At 40.0% G+C, this 24282-nt stretch overlaps 1 protein-coding gene across 1 annotated transcript in view; it reads left to right on the plus strand.

Annotated features, from left to right (window-relative positions):
• The first annotated feature begins 2175 nt into the window (after positions 1-2175).
• Positions 2176-24282, plus strand: part of gpr155b (G protein-coupled receptor 155b) — a 29731-nt gene continuing 7624 nt past the window's right edge. The window contains exons 1-19 of the mRNA XM_034184810.1: positions 2176-2301; positions 5574-5781; positions 5865-6012; positions 6888-7017; positions 7092-7270; positions 8327-8479; positions 8598-8665; positions 11839-12010; positions 13308-13463; positions 13645-13728; positions 14023-14146; positions 15967-16051; positions 16719-16806; positions 18299-18512; positions 18851-18928; positions 19825-19979; positions 21793-21888; positions 21973-22037; positions 22115-22252. Of these exons, the coding sequence (XP_034040701.1) occupies positions 5624-5781; positions 5865-6012; positions 6888-7017; positions 7092-7270; positions 8327-8479; positions 8598-8665; positions 11839-12010; positions 13308-13463; positions 13645-13728; positions 14023-14146; positions 15967-16051; positions 16719-16806; positions 18299-18512; positions 18851-18928; positions 19825-19979; positions 21793-21888; positions 21973-22037; positions 22115-22252 (2291 nt within the window). The 5' untranslated portion in view covers positions 2176-2301; positions 5574-5623. The remainder of the gene's footprint in view (positions 2302-5573; positions 5782-5864; positions 6013-6887; positions 7018-7091; positions 7271-8326; positions 8480-8597; positions 8666-11838; positions 12011-13307; positions 13464-13644; positions 13729-14022; positions 14147-15966; positions 16052-16718; positions 16807-18298; positions 18513-18850; positions 18929-19824; positions 19980-21792; positions 21889-21972; positions 22038-22114; positions 22253-24282) is intronic.

A 24282-nucleotide genomic window follows, 5' to 3' on the forward strand; every position in this document is an offset into this window, starting at 1 on the left:
GTCGGTTTGTTCAAAAGAGCAATGTCTAAGGAGTATTTGTGCCAACCTTGGTGCTTGTATCACCATTTGCACAATTGTTTATCTGCTGCACTAAAATGACAGGTGTTTCACTTACGTATGCAGCAGAGCAAGATAAAAAAAAAAAGGCGCTCTTGTAGTCGTCATTGATTTTTCATTGATTCTTTTTCTATTCTTGCTTACTGGTACAGTCTATGACTCCAACTAAAAGTCAGGGCGGGGGCGGGGGACTGGAACCTATCCCAGCAGCCATAGGGCAAGAAGCAGGGTACACCCCGGATAGGAAGCCAGTCTGTCGCAGGGCCACATATAGACAAACAAACGCGACCATACCCTTACTGACACCTACGGTCAATTTAAAATTTCCAAGGGCCTCATGTACAAAGTGTGCGTAAGCACAAAAACATTCGTCAGGAGGATGTCACTCAACCTTGCATGAGCCATGCCAGCTGTGTGGAACGCAGTCATCTGAATGTCATCCAGGTACATCACATTCTGGCATTAAGGCGCAAATTGCAGGGAGAGCTGGTTTCCCTAATGTAATCAACGGTATTGATTGAAGGTGCCATCGCATGATCAAGTTGTTATTGTTAATGGGCAATAATTTCATTCCATCAGTGGTCAAATCATATATGATGTGCAAATGCATTGGGGTTGGGTGGGATCAGGCTAGAGGCTGGCACAGTGCACGATGGCTGGATGGCTGCATGGGTAAATAGATTATTCATATAATTGTTCCGAATTAAATCCAGCACGGGCACGTTTGGGTATGTGAGCGTTTAAATATGTTTTTGTTATTTTTTTATGCATTTTCTTTTTCTTGATGGTGAAACTAGAGCTGCAGATTCTTAACAAGCCCCCCGATTGTCTCCCTGTGTACAGTATTTCTCAATAAATGTGTGTAAAGTTGTGAATGTCACACAGTCAGTCAGTCAGCCAGCGCACCTCATTTCTTTTACTGTCCATTAATATGTGTGTGTGCACTACACTGAGCTCACAGCAGCCTCACATACACATGCTCCCACGATCATTTTTCCCGGTTTATGTTTATTGCATTTGCAACAGTATCAAACAAACTATCCCTTCATGTCTCCACATCATGTCTAGTCATCTGAGCTCGCACTCCATAAATTCTTTTCTGTCTTCATGTAGAATGATCAGACTGAGGGGAATTCCAGCTCCCAGGGCCTATTTACATACATTTGCATATTTAAATAGGGGTGTGGAAAGGGGGAGCTTGGTGCACGTGTGCTCAATTCCACGTTGATTGGGATGTACGTACTTTCGCGACCGTTTAGGGAGGTGGTGGAATAGTGGTTTGCACGTTGGACTGAACGCTAGAGGTGGGCAGATCGATCCTAATATCGATACCAACGTTGGTATTGATATTGAACGATCCTCGTGTAAAAAGATCGATACTCAAGCTTTTTTTCTCTCCCGCATGCACTGACTGCTGCGCACACAGATTCATCAAAGTCTACTCCGTAAGAGCAGCGTTGCACTGTCACACAACACAGAGCGGCGCACCCTTGTATTGTGGTTTGTTAGCCCTCTACCTCAGATTTTGTTTTAAGTTGTGTTGAGTGATTTTTTTTTTTAAACAACAATCTTGATTGTGATGATAAAGTATTTTGTTGTCATGTACAATGTTTGGCAAAATTCTATCCTAGGTCTTTTGGATCCTTTGGCTCTATGAAGCTTAAATATGAAAAAGTATAGGTATCAGTATCGATATCGGCGATACTGGGCCTGTATTTACTTGGTATCGGATCAATACCAAAATTCCCGGTATCGCCACCTCTACTGAACGCCAGCAATTCGGGTTCGCTTCCCGATTGCAGCCACGTTCCGTACCTTCAACAGCACTGCTGGGGAGGAGTGAGAGACACGTACCGTGGGCCCTTCTGGAGGCAAGCTTCGCACTTTCCTACCCACGTTAAATATGATCCTCTTCTCCTTCTCGTCGCAAAGCTGTAATTCTGCTGTAAATACAATAATAATAATAATAAAAATCTCGGACTCCAGAAGATTTAAACTTTCACCTGTCACGTGAATGCAGCACACTGTCAGACGCTGCAGTTTTCTCTTCCAATCACAATTTGAGTCCGAGGCGGACCTTCCACACAATTGGCTCATTACCCTGTCAGTCAAATTTCAAGGCGTTACCAAACTCCGCAGCTGTCAGATTCTGGTCTCAACAACAAAAATATCGATTCCGTAAACACCAAAGACGGGAGAACGTCGTAAATATCTAAAAAAGAGATGGGATTCTAGCCTGCACAAGTGAGTGATGGCGTTTCTGAAAAAGACATTTTAAATTCATATCTTCGTACGAGATGTGGAAACGCGCCCACTAACGCAAAAAAAGCACAATGTGTAGCATTGATGTTCGTGTTACCGCACACCTGTCAGTGACAGCTGTCTTACTTTGTGAAATAAAATGTGGTTTTATTTTTTTACATAAACCATTCCTGACTTTGAATGAAGCGGAGTGATTTAGCCGCTAAATTAGCTAACGGTGCGTTCACGTACACGGGCGTAAGCAGATGCAGAAAGTTTGGGCCACCTGCGGCTCCCCCCCCCCCCCCCCCCCAAAAAAGATTTATTATTCTGATTTAAATGAGAAAGATATCTAATTTCTGGAATTAGACCTGAACTATGTTGGATTTCTGCTGCTGCACAAGATATTTTCAGCAAATGCGTAAAGCTGTGGTCTGGAAGCTGAAATACTACATGACAGTAATAGGCGGAGGGTGGACATACGGGAACTTGACTACATCCGTGACTTTTTTAACATAGCGAACAGCATACAGCCCGAGTGTGCTTACATCGAGCGGTACGAATTCTCGCCTTCAGATTCGCCACTTCACCAGGAGTGACGTATACCCTCCCTCACCCATAGGCAGGTTAACATTACCTTCAAAATTGCGCAATTCGAAGTAGAAAACTGAAAATAAAGCTGGGCTTGCGCCTATGGCAGCCGCCGTAATTGATGGTCTGTGACTCTGTGCTTGTTGCTAACTCCTCATTAGGATAGTGGTAAGTATCCCCGCCTGTCATGAGAGACTGGTATTCGATTCTCCAACATGGAGAATAAACCTTTTTTTTTTTTTTTTTTTTTTTTTTCGCTACCTTTATATCAACCAACATTTTTTGTTTAAGTTATTCTTTCGGATCATGTATCTGTGGAAGATTTGGGTCAGGGCTTTGAACCAGAATTTTTTCCCAGCTGTTTTTTTTTCCAAACAAACAGTATTTTAACATTTTTGGTTTGTGTTCCACCCCAAAATTAGCATTCCCAAACTGGTTAGAACAAAAAAATATAGAATTCACGAACCGGTTAATAATGTTCCATGTCAGCTGTGGGACACTGAAAATGCTGTATACACCAGGCCTGTATGTGGCGTTGTAGTGCTCCCACAAGAAACAGAGGACAATAGAGCATGTGCATAAGGAGCTAATAATTGTAGCAACAGGAGCAACAACTTTTCAAAACGGCACACTGAGTAAAATAAAGTCTTTTAAGGGAAAGCTGGTCCATGCTGGTCCTCTGAAATAGACTTATTGTGTATTTAAAGAAAAGCAGTGTCTTTCGTGCGTTAAAAAAAAAGAAACACGGCACTGTGTTGCGCTATGCCTTGCAGATGAAGCAAAAGGACAGGCACTTTCAGTGAATAAAATTTAACTATTCAAAAAATGCCTTTATTTCATTTATGTCCAAGTTTTCATCGAAAGAATGCACAGCGGATTTATCAATGCAGGTTTTGTGGGAAAGCTGCACTTCAGAACCAGTTTTTCACAGGCTGTGCTCACAGTCGAGGAAAGCTCAAAAACTCAATGATGTGAAAAAAATAATTACTTGGGAAAACAGAGGGAACACCCTAAATTTGAAAATACTCATGATGACAGCACCGTTCTGCCACTGCTTAAGGAAAGCGCTGAATGTTAATGCGAGCTGTTTCCAACCAAGGGCGCAATTTAGAACTAGAAATTGGGGGGACAAAGTGCGAGGCCCGCAGGGCCGAAGCCCATAGGCCGGGGGTCTGGGGGCTACTTTAGGCCCCCAGAAGCCAACGGTTTCTAGATAAGCTCAGATGCATTCTGAGCATCCAAACAGTAATTTTAATGTTTTGAGAAGACCGTAAAGTGGACACCATTTGACTTATGCAATTTGAAACTGTGGATGCTGTGGTACTTTATTCTGAGAATAGCCAGCATTGATTTTATTAACATCCTGGTGTAAATAAGGTATCACCACATATGTAGAACTCAAAAAGAATGATAGGTTGAGTTTTCATTAAAAAACACAACTGCAATGTGGTAAAATGTATTCATAAATATGAAAGAACAGGCTCTTAATAATTATTAACTATCACATACTGTATTTTTATTTTCTTAAGATTAGTTGTTGCATAAGTTTGAAAAACAACAGATCATAAGTTTAGGATAAATTACTTATCATGAATTTAATTTTCGAAGTGGCACAATGACAACACTCATACTGAACATAATTTCGCCTGCATAGACTGATTTTGGAGATCAAGCAATAATTGCAGATGGGCTTTCTGAGGTCCCAGATAGCTTTTCTGATTTCCTTTTCTAATTTTCAGAATTTAGTAAATTAGCATATGGACCATTGATACTTATGTGTAGACACTAGTCCCTAGAGGCAACTATTTTTGGTTTCAAATCTGGGCAAATGAAGTCCCAGAAAATTCTGAATGTGACAAACAAGAAACAGGTGTTGTAAACAAGTCAATGCTGCTAAAAATACAAAATTGCAGAAACAAAGATACTATTCTGACATGGTTTTGCACATAAGACTGACATAGCATGTTTCAAGTACACACATATGTCAGAAGGTGGGGGGGGGGATTCCATATTCTGTCCCCCCTATCCCCCACCAAATTGCGCCCATGTTTCCAACATTTGCTTTAATGTTCATCACAGCCCAGCAAAGTCAGCAAACATAGTTATTGTTGAAAACAAACATTTTTAAGATTGGTAGCCTACAATATTTACCTTTTTATGGTAATTGTACCTGCAAAATGGCACAGACTTCTTGATTGCCTGTTGCTCATATTGATAAATGGTAATTCAAGCACAGCTATTGACTATCATTTTTTTTTTGTAATTGATTGTTCTTTTAACTTTTTGAATTAAATAATTATTAAAATAATTTTATTAATCTATTGAATACTTTTGGGAACCTAAAAAAAAAAAAAAAAAACAAATACCAAAAAGTACTTTATAGCAGTTTGTAAATGACGTTCTCGAGTTGACTTGTTGGCCATATCTTCCTCCCTCCGTGTCATCCTATAGCAGGGGTGGGCAATCATGTGCCATAAAGGGCAGAGACATTGCAGGTTTTCCTTGCTACCAGTCACCTTCACAGGTGATTTCATTAATGTTCAGGTGTCTCAGCAGGTGATTTCATTGATGACCAGGTGTTTATGTGCAGGGGAGAAGCTCATCAGCAACCGACCTGGTGAGGTGATTGGTTGCAAGGAAAACCTGCAGTGTCTCGGCCCTCGTTGCCCACCCCTGTCCTATAGAGTGCTGACATTCACATTGCCAGCCGTCTTCTGAGCATTTGAGCATCACAATGGAGACCATCAACAAGTATGTGCTCATCCATGGGAAGAACATATCGCATAATACGCTGTCAGGCTCTGGAGTCGTGCCCCACATGTCCATCGACAAACTGTTTCCGGCTCTCCTCGAGTGCTTTGGCATCATATTGTGTGGCTACATCGCTGGCAGGTAGGTGGCATGCAAGATCCTCTGTGCGGTCACACCCTCTGTACAACCACAAACAGAGGATCTGTGTTCATTCCAACCTCCAGGGCCGATGTCATCACTGAGAGCCAGGCGAAGGGTTTGGGGAACTTTGTTTCCAAGTTTGCACTTCCTGCTCTGCTTTTTAAAAACATGGTGCTGCTGGACTTTGGAGATGTTATCTGGGCATTTTTCTGGAGCGTCCTCATTGCAAAGGTAGGTTTGTGTTTGTGTGTGTGTGCGTCAGCTACACATTGGTAATATGTTTGACAGTGACTTTGCAAATCAGCCTGAAGTCATTTCCACAGTAATATTCAAATTTTTATGAACAGATTACTGTATAGCAGGGATCATCAATGTCAACTGCACCACAATCTGACGTTGCGTGGCCCTTATTTGACTGTGAAATTGGAATTTTTGTTTTTATGGACTGATTACATGTGAATTTACACAGATTATTTTGAACCAATAGAGTTGCATGCACTGGTGTCAAATTTGCTTTGCATCAGCAACCATTTGATACAGTTTTTGGTTTACTGGCTGTCTGTAATTTGCACATATGTGATGCAGCATTAATACAAAAAAGTGCATAGATTGAGATTTTGGAGCAACATGTGCTGCCTTCAAGATGACAAAGATGACATGATGCAAAACCACATTCTGCACATATAACAGCAATTCTGCAGCAATTGCATTATTGCTGCAGAAGAGGAGGATATGGGTATTGCACTGACCTGCCTACTGTCCTGACGTGTCCCCAGTAAAGAATGTGTGGAGAAAGAATGGGACAAACTAACACCCAAAATGCTTCATTACTTGTATCCTTAATGGCAAAATATCTTTTTAAGTGTTGTGCAAAGGAATGAAAACATTACAAAGTGGTAAATGCTTTAGCATCCCCACTTCCAAAACAACCCAACATTTTCTGATAAGGAGTTGTAATTGCAGAGATTTTAATAATTTTTTTTCCTGGAATATAAGATTTGCCTTCCTTTTTGGGGGGTTTGTTTTTATTCTTCCTCTTTCTGGATGTTTGCCCTGTCACACTGCACTATGATGGACTAACTTGCTGTGGTCCGGTCTGTGTTTAGGTGACGGTGTTTGGTCTGGTATGTGTGCTGACACTGATGGTGGCCAGTCCACACAGCAGATACAGTAAGGCTGGTCTGTACTCTATCTTTGCTACGCAGAGCAATGACTTTGCCTTGGGATATCCTATTGGTAAGAGACACGCTTAAAGCCTGCAGCTGGCGTCCTTGTACACATCATGAGTGTTGATGTTGTTGTTTTTCTAGTTGACGCTTTGTACCGGAGTACGTATCCAGAGTACCTCCAGTACATCTACCTGGTTGCCCCAGTCTCCCTCATGCTCCTTAATCCCATTGGCTTTGCTCTTTGTGAGGTGCAGAGGTGGAGGCTGACAGGCCATCCACATCGCAGCACGCTAGGCATCCTGGGAGTTGTAGTACTTCAGGTATTGTATATATTGTGGTGATAAAACAAGACCAATTCACACTTTTATTTAGTCATTTAGGAAAATTCAGTGCATTTAATCCATCCAAATCACAGACAGTGTGGGATTTTTTTAAGAGTTGAAATGATTAATCAGTTACTTGATTAACAGATCAGATTTAATGATGATAATTCATTAAATTGTGTACAAAAGGGGAAAATGGCACACCTTTATGTAGTCCAGTTCTTATCCCCCACTCGCTGAAGGCCCGATGGGGGATAATGTTATGGGGATTTCCATCTGTCTTTATGTCCGTCCATCCCAAAAAGGATACAGCGTTCTGATATCAACTCCCGTTACACTTTTAGGAGGAATTTTGTGAAACTTGGTACAAGTCCTTGTTATGGGTTGGTGATACGCATATCTTCATAATGTTCTAGTTGGGCTCATTGTACCAGAGTTATGGCCCTTGATTAACAAAGCTAGACTGTCAGTTTCATGCTTGGGTGCCTGCATTCTGAAATCAACTCCTCTCACATTTTTAGTAGGAATTTCATGTAACTTGGTAGAAATCCTTGTTATAGGTTGATAATATGCATATTATAATATTGTACAAGATTGATACATTTTGGCAAAGTTATGGCCTTTGATTAACAGATCTAGACACTACCAGTTTCAGGAGTTGGTGCCTGCATTCTAGAGTCAACTTCTCACATTTTTAGGAGGAATTTTGGGAAACTTTGTAGAGCTCCTTGAAATGTTATCAGCCTGTAGCAAACACTTGTACCAAAGCTTCATTTGCCAGTGAGGATGTTGTGCACTCAGAGCACTCTTGTTCATATATTGCGAGGATTTGTTTTTGCGTTTATTATTACACTAGAATGAATATCTTATTTTACTGTTGTGCTGTATTTTTTTATAATTTCAAGATGTTACCTAGGCTCACAGTATTTCCTGATTAATTGCAACAGTAATTAATAATTTGTCATTAGTTTCAACCATTCATCTGCCATCCATCACATTTCAAATTCTTCTGTCACAGTTGCTGTGTAAAAACATCTGCTGTTCCATGTCCAGGTTTTGAAGAACCCAATAGTGTTCATGGTGATTATAGGCCTCATATCCCACTTTGCACTGGGCCAGCAGATCCCCGCTGTACTGTCAGAGTTCATCGACAGCCTGGCAAATTCGTTTGGGGGAGCGGCCTTGTTTTACCTCGGCCTCACTATGGTGAGTTTGGGTTACTCCTGTAAAGTCCAAATTTGAATTTATATTCATCGCAGTGTAATTCAGTTAGACTCCATTTTGTATTCTGGAGATAAATGTGCTGTGCACCTTTCTGTTTCAGGTTGGTCAGCTTAGAAAACTAACCAAAGACACTGGAGTGGCCTTAATACTCCTCATCACAGCCAAACTGTAAGTGGCTCTGGAATGACGTTTGTGACGGAAGGCTAGCCGTGTTGTTTTGGACCGCTTTGTATTCATACATGTATTTAATGATTTTGCTGAGCGGTGAGAATCTTAGAAACACCTAACACCTAGTCCACCCTAACTCGCGCGCATATATATATATATATATATATATATATATATATATATATATATATATATGCATGCAGTGGTGGGCACAGTTCTGATAATCCAATAACAGATAATTATCAAAGATAAAGTTTTCATTATCGGAATATCTTTTCAGATGACTTTGAAAAGCATTATCGGACTAATTATCTTCCGATAAATTTTTGTCCAATAATTGTTAGACCGTTAACGTGGTAAACAAAGGTGAACAAATGTGTAGTTCTACCCTCTGCAGAGGATAGCTGCTTCTAGAAGAAACCGCTCTATCCTCTGCAGGCAAAGGAGAACTAGCCACAAAAACAACAAAAAAAACAAACATTTCTTTTAACCCCATACTGATACGCGGCCAAAATCACCCAAGTCATCCACAGGCATACATTTTTAACTTATGGTTCAAATTTTAACCAAACTTATTTTGGACAAGTTATTTAAATTAACGTCACTTATGAAGTTTTATAAAGTGAAAATATCAGATATATGTTTTAGTTTTAAAGTAATATACTAATTTTTAAGGTTTTAGTGTGGGCATAATGTGTCCAGGTGCATTAGATGATAGGGTAATCTCAGTACGTTCACAACAGGAGAATGCATTTGAGACACTCTGATCAGGACAACAGCATTAAAATCTAGTGCCTAAAACTCTTGTGAATATATTCTCTGTGTTTATAGATCGCATCTTAAACGTAGCAAGTAGCAACACAGATTATCTGGAATTTTGTGTTTGCAAGTTTTCAAGGTCTCTACTGCCATCTACTGGCCAGTAGTGTTCATGGCAGTATTCAGACTGAAGCTGGGCAGACACTGTACCAGAGAACCGCACAGTGTAAAAGTTCAGAGCGCCGATTTATGTTTTCACACACATTGTACGGTCAAAAATGACACGTCGGACTTGTGTTTCCAGAAGCAAAACGTAAACAGATGCTTTTTTTTTCAAACTTAATTTACAAAAACTCTCGATGGGAGATATCAAAGTTTAAAAACAAACAAAAAAAAAAAAAACATTACAAGACAGGTCTGCGGTGTTTGCACAGGCACAGTGCGAGAGGTGGTCGTGAGGTGTTAAACGCAGCTTGTTACTCCATGTATACTAAACGATGCAGGACGCGCAATTAACCTGAAACTCGGTGCGATCCAAAAAATTCTCGCATGAATGAAAAATCAGCTGAAAAAGGGCCAAAACTTGCACTGACATCAGTAGATCATGGCAGTGTTCTATTTATTTTGACACCGGTTATATCAGACGGTTATCTAATTACAACTTGGCTTTTGTTTTTTGTTTTTTTGAAAATGCCTTTTTTTACAAATAAAAAAAATGGCATATTTTACAAAAGCACATTTATCTGTAAACACCAGCACACGATACACCTCACATTAACAGTCAGTGTGAGCAGAGGCACATTTTACCCAGAATACCATCTGTCTGTGTTTGTTACAAAACTTCATAATTAGTGCATTATTCAACATTAAAAGATATATGTTATATCTTAACTTTGCACAAATGACAGAATTGACATTAATGGAGTTATTCTATCAGTATTCATTTTATTTATACACCAAACCATAACTCAGCATTGCTTTATTTTCCAAGACCTCGGCCTGACGGCAGCACTGTGATTGGGTAGAGAGTTGAGCTTTGCGGCTCCTCTTAGTTGCTTCTGTGCTGGAAGTCATGTAGTAAACTGAAGCTTCCAGCAGGGGGCAGGACGGTCAAAGACAGAAGTGCTGGCTCATTGTTTGGGTCTGCTGTTGCTTTTGATGCTTCCAAAAGCAATTGTGTTAAAACTCAAATCAGCTTGTTTAGTAGTTGCAAGTGTACCGGAGATAATACTGGAATTTATCGGTTATCTGTAACTTCCGATACATTATTGGGTGGTTTATCGTTTTAGCTTTATCAAAGATAACTTTTCAGTTATCTATCTGTTATCGAAGTTAATGTTTTGGTTATCTGTGCTCACCACTGTATATATGCATGCATGCATTAGCATGTATACAAGGCAGAAGATGCACATGCATGCTGCAGATGGATCTATCTGCAGATGGAACCTTCAGTCTTGGCATTATCTGCAAACATTAATTTAATAATGTGCGTGAAAGCTTGGGCGAGCTACTCAAAAGGTTTTCTTTCCCATTCACTCATTCCTTCTCAAAATTACATTTTTCACATTTACCAATTTTTTTTTCAAATGAAAAGCAATGAATCTGATTTTTTTTTTTTTTGAAACATTAAGGAAAATTCATTAAATTAATTATTTTTTATTATATTTTATTTTATTTTTATTTTTTCTGTGCTAAAGCAACTTTTTCCACATTAGTAATCTTGTTGTCCGAGTACATTTTGCTAACTTTATTCCAAAACTTGTAGATTCAGAAGGCACTTTCTTCTTGTGCCCATGAGTCCACTTAATCTGATATAAATGAAACTTTACTTTTTTTTTTTTTTTTTTTTTCTCCAGTCAGCTGCGGCCCCTCGCAGTGTCTCTGATCCCCACAGAAAGGGGCCCAGGAACCACTGCACTGAACGCTGATTTACAACATCTGTGCTTATGACCCAGATCTTTTCTGTGTATCAGACTCACTGAGATATACAGAAGGTTCTGCTCAGAGCTGCTGGATTTTACAATCGCCACTTATAGTATAAGGGGTGATTGAAAAGTTCTGAGCCTGACCCAGGAAAAAGTAGGGCATGGCTCTCCAGGATAAGACCTTCTATTAGATTAGGTCTTAAGGCACTGGAGCGACACTGTAAAAACTGTGTGGACTTACATGGGGATTATGTTGAAAAATAAAGCATTACATTAATTCAGTTGTGGTTTCTTCTTCGGCCTCAAAACTTTTCAGTCACCCCTCGTAAAAGGGACTTTTGTCAATTCTTTCCTAGATTTATCTTGTCACTATGGTTGTTGGAGGTCCATAAGTCTGATTCTCTACGATCATGCTGTGCAGTCATAAACCTTCTGTGATTTTTTTTGTTGTTGTTTTTTTTTGTTTTTTTTGGTCCTCTGTGTCTTCAGCCTGGTGATGCCGTTGGTATGTAAGGACCTAGTGAACATTATAGATGTGGGCGTGAACAGCACGAGTGCTAACCACACCAGTTTGTCTAACTTTGCCTTCCTGTATGGAGTCTTTCCAACCGCACCTAGTGTGGCCATCTATGCCGGACACTATAACATGGAGCTTGAGGTGGTAAGTCCTGCTCATTTAATAACAAATTGAAATAAGCGATTGAAGATGAGTGACTGTGAGTGGGTAGTAGGGAAAACAAATTTTTATCCAGGAGTTAAATATTAAAATAGTTTTCAAATAAAACATGATTCCACAAAGTATTTTTCGGAATGCATGTAGGGTGTTACTGTATGTTGATCTTGGAATATAGGTATGCAGCTATTATTAATGTAGAAACCAGGGGTGCCCAGTTTGGGCCCCGTGGGCCATACTTGGCCCACTCTCCTTTTGTTAAGGCCTACCATGTAATTGACATGCTTTCTGCAATTTAATAACTTGCTGTTAATTACTGCAGATTCAAAAGTAGTATTTGGTCCTTTTTGTTTGTGTTTCCTCACAATGGGGACCTGGGGTCAAGCACCAAGATTGACTTTGATGCATTAAAGCAGTGGTCTCCAAACTATTCCAGAAAGGGCCGAGAGGGTGCAGGTTTTCTTTGCAGCCACTGACTTCAGCAGGTGATTTCACTGATTAACATCAATTGGAGCAGGTGGGATGAGTTCATCAGTGAAATCACCTGCTGGAGTCAGTGGCTGCAAAGAAAACCTGCACCCTCTCAGCCCTTTCTGGAATAGTTTGGAGACCACTGCATTAAAGTGTCGCTAATATATGATGTCACTTCCTATTTTGTGGCTTCACCACAAAATTCACCTGGGTGATCAGTGGATGCTTTGAAAAATCAAAGAGCCATATCGATACAGTTGTAAGGATCAAATGTGATCAAGATTGTGTGGCAATATTTTTCCTCTTTTTTCATAATTGTACAAACATCTTGGCCTGTGAAATTTTTTTAGACTTGAAAAAAAAAAGTCCCAATGGTGGAAATTGACATCATAGGATACACTAAACTTTACTTGGTTCAATGAATCCATCTCCACTGAATATTTGAAAATCAGGTATATGGTTCAAAATTCCAGTCTGACCCACTGGTGGCGCCAGATTCCTGAAGGTGTACACATGGAACTTGGTGTAAAACGAATGACAGGACAGTCTCCAATAAACATGGAACATAAATTACTGAATAGAATAGAAATGGCCCGAGTTTCCACAGGTCTATATTTTCACAGGTCTGTCCGCCAGTGGGAGATAAAAATACACAATGGTTGCACAAATTTCCAGCAGAAAGTCTGATGTGCAAATCAAAACCTGAAGTTTTATATCTGTGTTCCTTTGATGTGCATTAATTTAAATACCCTAAAAACATCCTGAGTACAGGGTCACAATATTGACGAGTGTGTGTTTTGTGTTTTCTCTGTAGGTAACGTCAGGGATGGTCATCAGTACATTTCTGTCTGCTCCAATCATGTACGTGTCAGCATGGTTACTGACCATCCCTCTGATGGATCCCGCTCCACTGGTGGCAGAGCTTGAAAACATTAGCTTCAATATTAGCATTTTGAGCCTTGTTGCACTGGTAAGTGCTTTAATATCGTGGGATAGTGTGTGTCTTCAGGTAAATACCAACCATTTAAATAACACTCTTGAGTCTCTTAAAGCTGATCTCCAATCAGTCCTTGTAGAAAAAAACACATCAAAGACAGAAGATCGATTGCAGTATTATATGTGATGTAGTAATATTTGTATTATTCCCCCAGGTGTGGACCATAGCAGTGATGTTGCTCAGCAGGAAATTTAACAGACTCCCTCACCTCTTTGCCTTAAATCTTTTTCTGGCTCAGGTTTGTCCCCAGTCAGCTGATGTGATTTCAATCTTGACTACAGCAACAGTGATTATTACGATGTCACCATCTGTACAACATGAGCTGTGAAATAAAAAACATCTGTTTTTTAAAAAATTAAATAAAAATATTTATTTTTCATCTCCTGGAAAAAGTAGAATGTTGTAATTCTTAGATTTCCTTTGTTTTAGTGCAAAATTCATATCATCTCCAATAAAATGCAAACATCTCTTTGTAATTCATGTTTGATTTCAGATCATTTTAAGTGCTTACATTTATTTTGTGTCTCTCCAGTTCTTGGTGTGTATCAGTATGATCCTGTGGAACTTTTTAGTGAGACAGGAGGACAATCTGGTGGGTAAAATCCTCACCTTCACTGTGCTCTATGGATCCCTCTACAGCACCTACATTTGGACAGGTAACAGTTTTTAATTCATCGGCAGGTAAAAAAACAAAAACCTTAGATTTAAACAGGAAGCTCACTGTTTATACTAAAATTTAAAAGTTCAACTGTTATTATTGTATACTAAAATATCATTACCAATCAGGTCTCTGCATGCTTGAAGACGTGTATCATTTGTGAAAAAGCCTTGTAAAAAAATTTTGTATAGGAAGAAAATTTGTATAGAAGGGAATGAATTGAAGTGGAAGGGCCATTCATCATGGGAGTTATAAAAATCCAATATAAGCTCTGTTTGTTAGAAATGTTAGAAATTTACACTAAATCCCCTTTTACACCAAGCCAACGTAGTATTGCATAATGCGGCGTACCGACTATGCCGAGTTTATGTAGCCCTGCATGGCAATACACTGAGGGATGCAAAGGCGCCTCAAAATGGACACAAAAAAATTAAATGTTTAATTTTTGTTTGCGGACATTCGGCTCTACGCAAGTAAATGGACTGCATTTATATAGCGCTTTTCCATCTGCTTCAGACGCTCAAAGCGCTTTACAATTATGCCTCACATTCACCCCGATGTCAGGGTGCTGCCATACAAGGCGCTCACTACACACCGGGAGCAATAGGGGATTAAAGGCCTTGCCCAAGGGCCCTTAGTAATTTTCCAGTCAGGCGGGGATTTGAACCCATGATCTTCTGGACTCAAGCCCAACACCTTAACCACTAGACCATCACCGCCTCTAAGTTTAAGCAATACTTTGCTACTGTGCACCATGCCTCTGCAATTGTATGCTGCTCTACGCCAGTCCGGTGAAAAATCCTTTTAGGTTTTTTATCAGTACATACTTGCATTGCTAGATTTTATTCATCCCGCTGGACTCTGCTGAACTTTGCTGGCAGTGAAGCTTCAAAACCACAGAAGAAGAGACGGGCCATAAATCACAGAAGGAGAAGAGGCAGGCCAAAGCTTCCCCACAGCCATTCCTGTGTAATAGATATGCAGCACAGTGCAACTCTACGCAGGCCTGGTGTGAAAGGGTCTTAAGCAATTTTAAGATTTGGCAAAACTTTTGAGTTAATTTAGAGCTGTACTACTGGTGCGCCATTGATACCCATGTATTTCTTGTTCAGCAGTTTGAGGAAAATGGGATTGATGTCTTATGGGGTAATTGTCAAACATTGAGTAGATCACGCATAGGCTCCATTTCTCACACTGGGCCTCACACAAGAACCATTTGAACTAAGACTAATTTATGAATGAATGTTTTAAATAGAGCTTCACACATTCACCAATTTTCTCATATTTTGAGTTTTTCATAGGTACAAATAAAATTTCTACAGAATCCAGACCTGTAGCAGGAGTTGTGTGCATCCAAACCCATGTTTTCAGCAGTTTTTGTATTTCATTAGTGTCCAGCCAAACCTGGGTGTATGTGCCATCGTATTTACCACACCACGGACGTTTTAAACTAACTGACATTCATTTTCTTATGCCAGTCAAGGATCACAGTGACGCTGGAGTCTATCAGCTGTCATAGGGCATGAGGTGGGGTACACCTGGGGCAGGATGCCAGCCTGTCGCAGGGTCACATATAGACAAACACACATTCTCACAGTCACAGTTCACCGAACCTGCATGTCTGTGTGCAAACTCCACACAGAAAGGATCAGGTGGGAAGTGATCACACCATCTTCTTGCTGTGAGCCAACAGTGGTAACCACGAAGCCACCGTGCTGCCCATAATTGACAGATTAATCAATAATAAAAACACCAATCAGCCGTCCTTCTGTGGATTGGTACATCGAGGTGTTGGAAGTTGTACTTTGTATTTTTCAGGTTTAATCCCTCTTTGTCTGGCTCTGACTAACAGAGATGATCTGCTGAGACTCCGACCAGGGCTGTTCATGGTTTTGGGATGGGGGTAAGTTAGTACTCTCAAGTATACACCCTCCCCCCCCCTGAAAATTCTAACCCCATTTCACCTCAGGCACATACGAAAGGCGACTGAGAAAAAGTAGGGCGTGGTTCTCCATCTTTCTATAGACTGTGAGAAGTTTTGACTTATTGGGTGCAACGTTGAAAAATGTTGGTTTCTCAGAATACAAAGATGGGAGAACCACACACTGTTTTTTCTTGGTCAGGCTCCAAACTTCTGAATCGCTCCTCGTATGAAAACCCACCGGTTTGATTTATTATAAACTCTTTTATTGGAGGGCAGGTTGCCTGGTATTTGTTTTAGTTCAGGAAATGCTGTGTGATGAAGTGGTTGTCAGTGTCCTTGCATGTTTTTGGCAATAAATGGATGAGAAGTTGGCAACATGTTAAACAATAAACATATAAAAGTGTTTTATTTATGATCATAGAGCACAGAGATGACTTTTATACCACATATAAATTAAATTAAGCCCTGACAGACAGTCGTTTGTGTTTGGGACTTTAGAGGTATGAATTAAAATGGTTCCAGAACTCTGTGTGTGTGTGTGTGTGTGTGTGTGTGTGTGTGTGTGTGTGTGTGTGTGTGTGTGTGTGTGTGTGTGTGTGTGTGTGTGTGTGTGTGTGTGTGTGTGTGTGTGTGTGTGTGTGTGTAGTGTGCCATTCCTGATGGTAGGAGGTCTTCTGATAGCTGGAGAGCGGACCGATACCATCGACTCTGCCTTCTTCTATGGCAGAACTCAGGTTGGGAAATAAACCCTGCAGAAACTCATCTTTACATTTACTGTATTGTTGTGTTTGTGTTATGTAGAGCGTGTTATCGGTGAGTTTGATCCATGAGTGTCCGAGGCCCCATTCAGACAGGTTGGTAATCAGGCTTGAGCTGGATTCAGTCCGAATTGCTTTCAAATCCGGCTCATCCTACACACTCTTCTAAACTTGATCCAGCTCAAACTGAAAGCGGATTCTCTTGGCAAGAAGGCGCCACAGAGATTAAGGTTTGCTATCCTCACCATAGCAGCCACACTGAATGCCACTACACTGGAGAGGACGCTCTGGGCACGTGGACGTATTGAGGAAGACTGACGTCATGATGCCCGAGCAAGCCAGACTGAGCTCAGCCCAACTCTTGGAAGTGGGATGAGCTCATTCAAGCCTCTGAGTGCTTGATTCTCCTTTTAACAAATCCCACTTAAAAAAAAAAAAAAAGGAATTAAAGAAAATTCATTGGTATAAATATATGATAAAGTAAGACTCTTCAGCTGCTCCCTTGTTTGCACTCGGGGTCGCCACAGCAAATCCAAGGTGGATCTGCATGTTGAATTGGCACAGGTTTTATGCCGGATGCCCTTCCTGATGCAACTCCACATTACATGGAGAAATGTGGCAGGGGTGGGATTTGAACCCAGAACCTTCTGCACTGAAACCAGGCACATTAACCACTTGGCCACCACCCCTGCTGGTATAAATATATGATATAAAATGTTTTTATTATTATTAAAATAAAAGTTATTAATATGTATTTGGGTTTGTATTATTAATATTTTTTACCAACTTTAAAATAGGTTACTGCAGTTATTGATTAATTCTTGCAAATTATTGATTACTTACAGCATATGTTTCTGGCAATATAATTATGTTACAACAGTGGCTACTTGAGGTGCACTGCAGCCACTATAAACACACTGACCGAATATTGTGCTGGTTGTTTTTCTTCAAACATTTTCTAATACTAATGTTCTGACAGTTTCACAAAGTATGTTCTTGGTGTTGCCGTCTGCCATGAGGCCCCGCTGAGTAACAGGAAGTGGTAGACCGTTTTCAGTCAGGTCACAAGTACGTTAACACCCTATACCAATAATTTCAACCCTTTTATCATCTATTGTGAGAAGATGGAACATATATTTGTGGAGGTATAGGCTCAGCCCAAGTAGTGGCAGAACCACTTCCACTTCTTGGCTCAGTGCGGCAGACGGTGCACAGTGTTCACTAAAGGTGACTAAAGCGCTCAGTGTTGATGAGTCACAACCATGTAGTATTACAGTATGACAGACAGTGTCATTTAATAAACTCTCACAGATCAAAATAAAAAAAAAATAGATGAGAAGAAATTCACCACACAAATGCAAATGGAATTTTTATATGCAAGTACTGGAATGTTAAAATATGATACAAGTTTCCTCAGAATTTCTTTTTCTAAATTCTGTATTGAGGAAATAATTCTCTCCCGTTGTAGATTATCAGCACAGCGGTGGTGCTGGCAGTCAGCTTGCTGCTCGGCGCCGTTTGTCTGATGGGTCTCAGCCAGGGAGACAGGGACCAGAGAGGCTACCAGGTCCTGAACAGAACCACTGCAATGGGCTTCAGTGATGAGCTGAGGACACCTGCTGACAGGGAGGATCCACAGAATCCACAGAATGGAACTTCATCTGACTGCAGCCTAAACTCAGGTACGTAGCTGTGTGCTTGTGTGTCTGCATTTGGTTTGAGTTGGATTCAGAGCGGTTAGGTGGTAATTACAAATTGGGGTCAGTTGTCTTTTATATGTTGCTGAGACAAAACATGAGATGTCATATTTTTGGCCAAAACCTTTATATGCTTGGTTTTAAAATTATTATCTGGGTTCTAAAAGTTTGTAAGCTGTATTACGTATATCAAAAGAAACTGTAGCAAATCAAGATATCTCACAAACATTTGTGTAAAAAAAAAGCAATATATACTAGAAATAAATCTTCAAAAAAATCATCATACGATAAAAGGTAAATATTTGCATTGTTTATGTTGCCAGATGGACATATTTGTTCTCCACCTCAGACCGTACCTGATGTGACGGCGAGCACACAGGTGGCGCACACAAATGACGCAGGTAAACTTACCTCTTTACCCTTTTAAGTGTGGTTACCCAGTGGGAGTTGTAATGATTAAATTAGATTTAAGTCTTGAATGTCATTTTGGCTCATTCAGTTTAATAAAGACTCTGACGTTAATGTACGAAAAATTGTCATACTGCCTTATTAAATTTTAGTTTTCATATTTAATTTAAAGGTGTAATCCCTTTTGAATGTCAAATAAATAATCCTCATTCTTGTGTCACCAAAATGAACACCTTGTTTGGAAACAGTTTATGAATCTGGCCCATTTGGGTTAAAATACAGTAACAAGACACTGTCACACACTTTCTATGGTAACATACAGTAGATGACATTGATTGCTTTTCAGACTCTTGAACAGCAAACTGTCAGTTGGTAAGGTTAGACCTTACTTGTGTGAAGAGCCTTGAGGCAACTTTGTTGTGATTTGGCGCTATATAAATGAAAATAAATTGAAAGAATTGAAAACTTGGGATAAAATCTGTACAAATTTCACGTGAAGGTTTTGCTGTGTGTGTTATTACACTTGTGTTTTTACTTGTTTTGCGCGAATGAGTCAGCAGGGAGACTTAATATTTGTATTATAGCTTTATTAGATGCTATATATGTGTAGTTGGGGTAACTAGATTTCCACGCAAAATAAATTTTGTCAATTATTGTGGATAATTCTAAATTGGTCACATTTTTGAGTACTGCAATCAAACCAGAAGGAGACCAACTGGATGTCACAATAACAAGATTTATTTTACAAATTCACAGTAGTAGGAAGAAAAAGTATTGTCTCAAAGCACAGTGAAAACTAACTGAACACACAAACCTTATTGGGAATATAAAAAAGAACTCAAGCTCACTGAAAGTGTCCTTTGACAGTTATGCTTGTGTTCTTGTCTAGGCCACAGTTGGGTGCTGTGTGATGGGCAGCAGGAGCGTTCCGCCTCCTCGGAGCAGCCGCTGAATCTTCCTCCACCTGGGCTTCAAATCCCCGACGAGAAACAGACAGTCAGACACGTGCTGCTCAGTTTGCTGCTCATCGTCAGCCTGTTAGCGGTGCGTGTAAAATACCACACTCATAATAATATATGATTGTATGTTTGCATGAGAGGAGTACGCACAGTTCAGTTACTGAATTAGTATTCAACTAAAATCTCTTTTAGAGGCGCACAGCCTTGTTTGTCTCCACATGTTGGTGAGGACCTTGGTCCTAATCTTTATTATAAATTGCGCTAAGCTACGATCAAATCTGGTCAAGTTTGATGCAATAACTGGCCAAACTGCACCTCTGCTGATTTCCTAAGAAGTTCTCTCCTGGCTGCCTTCAGAGCTCAGTCCTCCTCAGCGGGCACACCTCTCGGCAAAAGTCAAGAAGATAAGATAATCCTTTAATAGTCCCACGATGGAAGTATTACAATGTACAGCAGCACAGGGACAGTCACAGAACAACAGAGCAAATATGCAAAAATAGGGTAAAAGAAAAATAATTACCAAAATACAGAAGTCTAGTTCTGTGCGAAATAACAGTAGATTCACTATATACAAGCAGAAAGAATCGTATTATTGCACAAGTGTTCAAGTGAAGTTCTACACATTGTAACAGTATTATTGCACAGAATGTGTAGTATTATTGTTAAATGTGGTTAAGTGGTGGGCTTGAGACTAGAGCCTGACCGATATTGATTTTTTTTTTTTTTTTTTAGGCCAATGCTGATAACGATATTTGAATGAAAAAATGCTGTTAATCGATAAATCGGCTGATTTGTCGATAGCCGATAAATCAGCCGATATTATTTATTTTTTTAATTAATAAAATGTTCTTTTTTGGACCTTAACAAAAAAGGTATGAGCTAAAAGCTGAAGCTTTGTCCTCATATTGATTAACTTTATAACAGAGAAGAATTTTCAAGTTCAAAAAATGCAATCAAGAATTAAACCTTTATGAAATTAGCAAATACATATCCTTAAAAAGAGTTCTGAAATACATCTGATCTTACTACATAAACTGAGTTAATCAAACTGAGTTGAACTGAAACGGGAGAAATGTGGGGTGAATGTAATCGCAAAGTTATTACAAACAACATCCTTATAAACTTACTAGTATGCTTTTGTCGGCTGATCAGTGCAGTGTGATGGCAAACTACGGGGGCCAGTGATGAACACAATTAAGCAGGTGTGTAAGCAGCTCTCAGTTGAATGGATTCAGAGCTCCATCTACTGGACAAACGGTGCAAGGACATTTTACATTGCAGACACAAACATTATTTCAGTAACTGTTCTGTTTATGAGAAATTATCGCCGTTCTATTGGCAAAATTTCGGCTGATAGTGAGTACTTTGAAAAGGGCTTATATCGGCCGATATATCGGTCGGGCTCTACTTGAGACCACAGGATCCATTGTCCAAGCCCCGACCACACCCAAAAATCAGGACCTTGGACAATTGACAAGCACATTTATGCAGAAATACAGCTGTTTTGGAGAGTTTTCTGCCATCTTGGTTTATTGCAGCCAGCAGACATCACACTGCATCTTACTTGGATTTGGAGTCACCGTGTCGTGCACATAATAGATTCTTTGTTTATTTTGACCCCACCTAGCTGGCAGCGTAGTGACTGTCATCTCTTATCTCTGCAAAATGTCCACTCTGGTTGAAAATGAATGGCAGGTTGTCACTTTTCCTCTGTCACTTGTAGCTAATGTGACCGTAGGGTCAATCTAGTTTATGTCTGTGAAGTGACAAATGCATTTTAGATGACTTTATTTATTCAGAATTAGTCGTACTTTGCTATTCTGAGATAAAAAGCCTCACCTGCAGGATGCTGAGTTGTGTAGTTGGTGACTGAATGTTGTGGACATCTCTGTGTGTAGAACCTGTCCAGCTGTCTGTGGTGGCTCTTCAACGCTGATCCAGGAAGACTTTACCTTGAGCTGCAGTTCTTCTGTGCGGTGGCAAACTACGGACAGGTACCACTTGGCACACAAGCCCTAAAGAGCTTTTTAAACTGTGTCTGTTTACAGAGTGAAACGTAACGTGCTTCTTTCCTTTAGGGTTTTCTTTCTTTTGGGATCTTTGGTCTAGACAGACACCTCATTATCCTGCCCTTCAAGAAGAGGTGAGCTGACCCTTTAAAGATGATCGGACTCATCCACCCTGATGTCACCTGACTAGAATAAACGGTGTCTCTGACAGGTTCCAAAGCCTGTGGCAGAGCAGAGAACCTGAAGAGCTGAATCCATCAGTAGTTCCAGAGGAAGTCCGACTCACCTGCACCCAGTTTGTCCGCTACCACAAAGACCAGTGTGTACATGATTTAGTGCACACACGCAGGTACCAGTGCCATGTGACTTTATTTCTATCTGCACACTTACACCTTCAAAATTACTATATTTAGGGTTGGGGGTAGAACTGTAGTACTACTACCAATACCAGTAGTGCCATGCGGTGATTATCAGTGTTGGTATCAGCTTGGCTCTGGTGTCTTTGGGCTTTATTTTCTGTGTTTTAAACATTTTTACACTGGTTTCTGCATGGTGCTATTTTTACTTTTGTAGCTGCTCAGTCTTGCAAAGCTGCTGCCCGAAAATGTGTCGTACCTGTAGCAGTTAAATGATGTGGTTTTATTATAATTTTTATGTATTTTGGAGTGTCACTTTTTCTGTCTTCTTTGCATGTTTATCTTTCTGAAGTGTCTTGCTCTGGTTATGTAGCACCTTCTGTCCTCCTTTTTTCTCTCTCTTTCTACGCAACAAAATTCCTATCAGTCCATCAAACAAACACATTCATTCCTTTTAGCTCGGTGGTTTGCAGTACATTTGTCAAAGGGCAGATTACACTTAGAATTTACAATTCAGACAGCTTGGGGACAGGACACGTTCTTCTCCCACAGCTACGATAAGTATGGAGCTAATCGACGTGTGTGTCAATATCAGTGGTGGGCACAGCTAACCAAAAAGTTAGCTTCGATAACAGCTAATCGGCTACCTGAAAAGTTATCTTTTATAAAGCTAAACCGATAAAGCACCCAAAAATTTATCGGAAGCTACAGCTAACCAATAACTTTCAGTATTGCTTCCGGTACACTTGCAACTACTAACAAGCTGATTTTGAGTTTTAACACCACGATCGCTTCTGGTAGCATCAAAGGCAACTACAGACTCAAACGAGTCAGCACTTCTGTCTTTGTGCGCCCTGCCCACTGCTGGAAGCTCCTGTTTACTAGTCTTTGTGCGCCCTGCCCACTGCTGGAAGCTCCTGTTTACTACATATTTTGAAGAAGTTGAGAGGAGCTAAGCTCAACTATACACACACACCCCCACACCGTGCCGCAGTGAGGCAGAGGTCTTGGAAAATGAAGCAGTTTTGAGTTATGGTTTTGATTTTAAATCATAAAATTATTCCAGTTAGAATAACTCCATTAATGTCAATTCTGTCATTTGTACAAAGTTGAAATATAACACATATCTTTAAATTTTAAATAATGCACTAATTCTGAAGTTTTGTAACAAACACAGACAGATGTCAAAGGCATTATGGGTAAATGAGCCTCCACTAACACTGATTAGTTGACTCATTCATGCCATATAAAAACCAACACGTTAATGTGAGATGTGTGTGTTTGGCATTTACATATAAATGTACTTTTGTAAAATATGCCTTTTTTTATTTGAAAAAAAAAAAGAAAAACGCCATTGCCACAAAGTCAAGTTGTGATTACGAGACAACTGTTTGATATAACCGCGGTCAAAATAAATAGAACACTGCCATCTACTGGCGTTCAGATGCTTATACTACCATGAACAATACTGGGCAGTAGATGGCAGTAGAAACCATGAAAACTTGCCAAAACAAATATTCCAGATAATCCGTTTCTGCTACGTTTAAGCTGCATGGAATCTCAAACTGAATTTCAGATATCTCATATATATTACTCTGGAACAAAGAGGGCAGACAATGTTTGACATAAGCAGGACACTAAAGAGAAAAAAGGAAGCTATTGCAGCTCACAATGATTCCAATTGAAAATAATGGAGAAGCAACCTGGGCTTCTTCTGGCATTTTACATAAAACAAACACAATAACAACATCTATAAACCCAGAGAATATGTTCACAAGAGTTTAGGCACATTATACAAAGAGTTTAATGCTGTTGGCTGTGTGGAGCTTGATCAGAGTGTCTCAAATGCATTTCTCCTGTCGTGAAAGTACTGAGGTACCCATAATGCACCTGGACACAGCATGTCCACACTAAAACCTTCAAAATTAGTGTATTACTTTAAAAGTAAAACTTATATCTGATATTTTCACTTCATAAAACTTGCTTGCTTGCTTAAGCTCTTGCTTGCCTCTACTGATGGTTG

Source organism: Thalassophryne amazonica, chromosome 13 (assembly GCF_902500255.1).
Source record: "Thalassophryne amazonica chromosome 13, fThaAma1.1, whole genome shotgun sequence".
NCBI lineage: Eukaryota > Metazoa > Chordata > Actinopteri > Batrachoidiformes > Batrachoididae > Thalassophryne > Thalassophryne amazonica.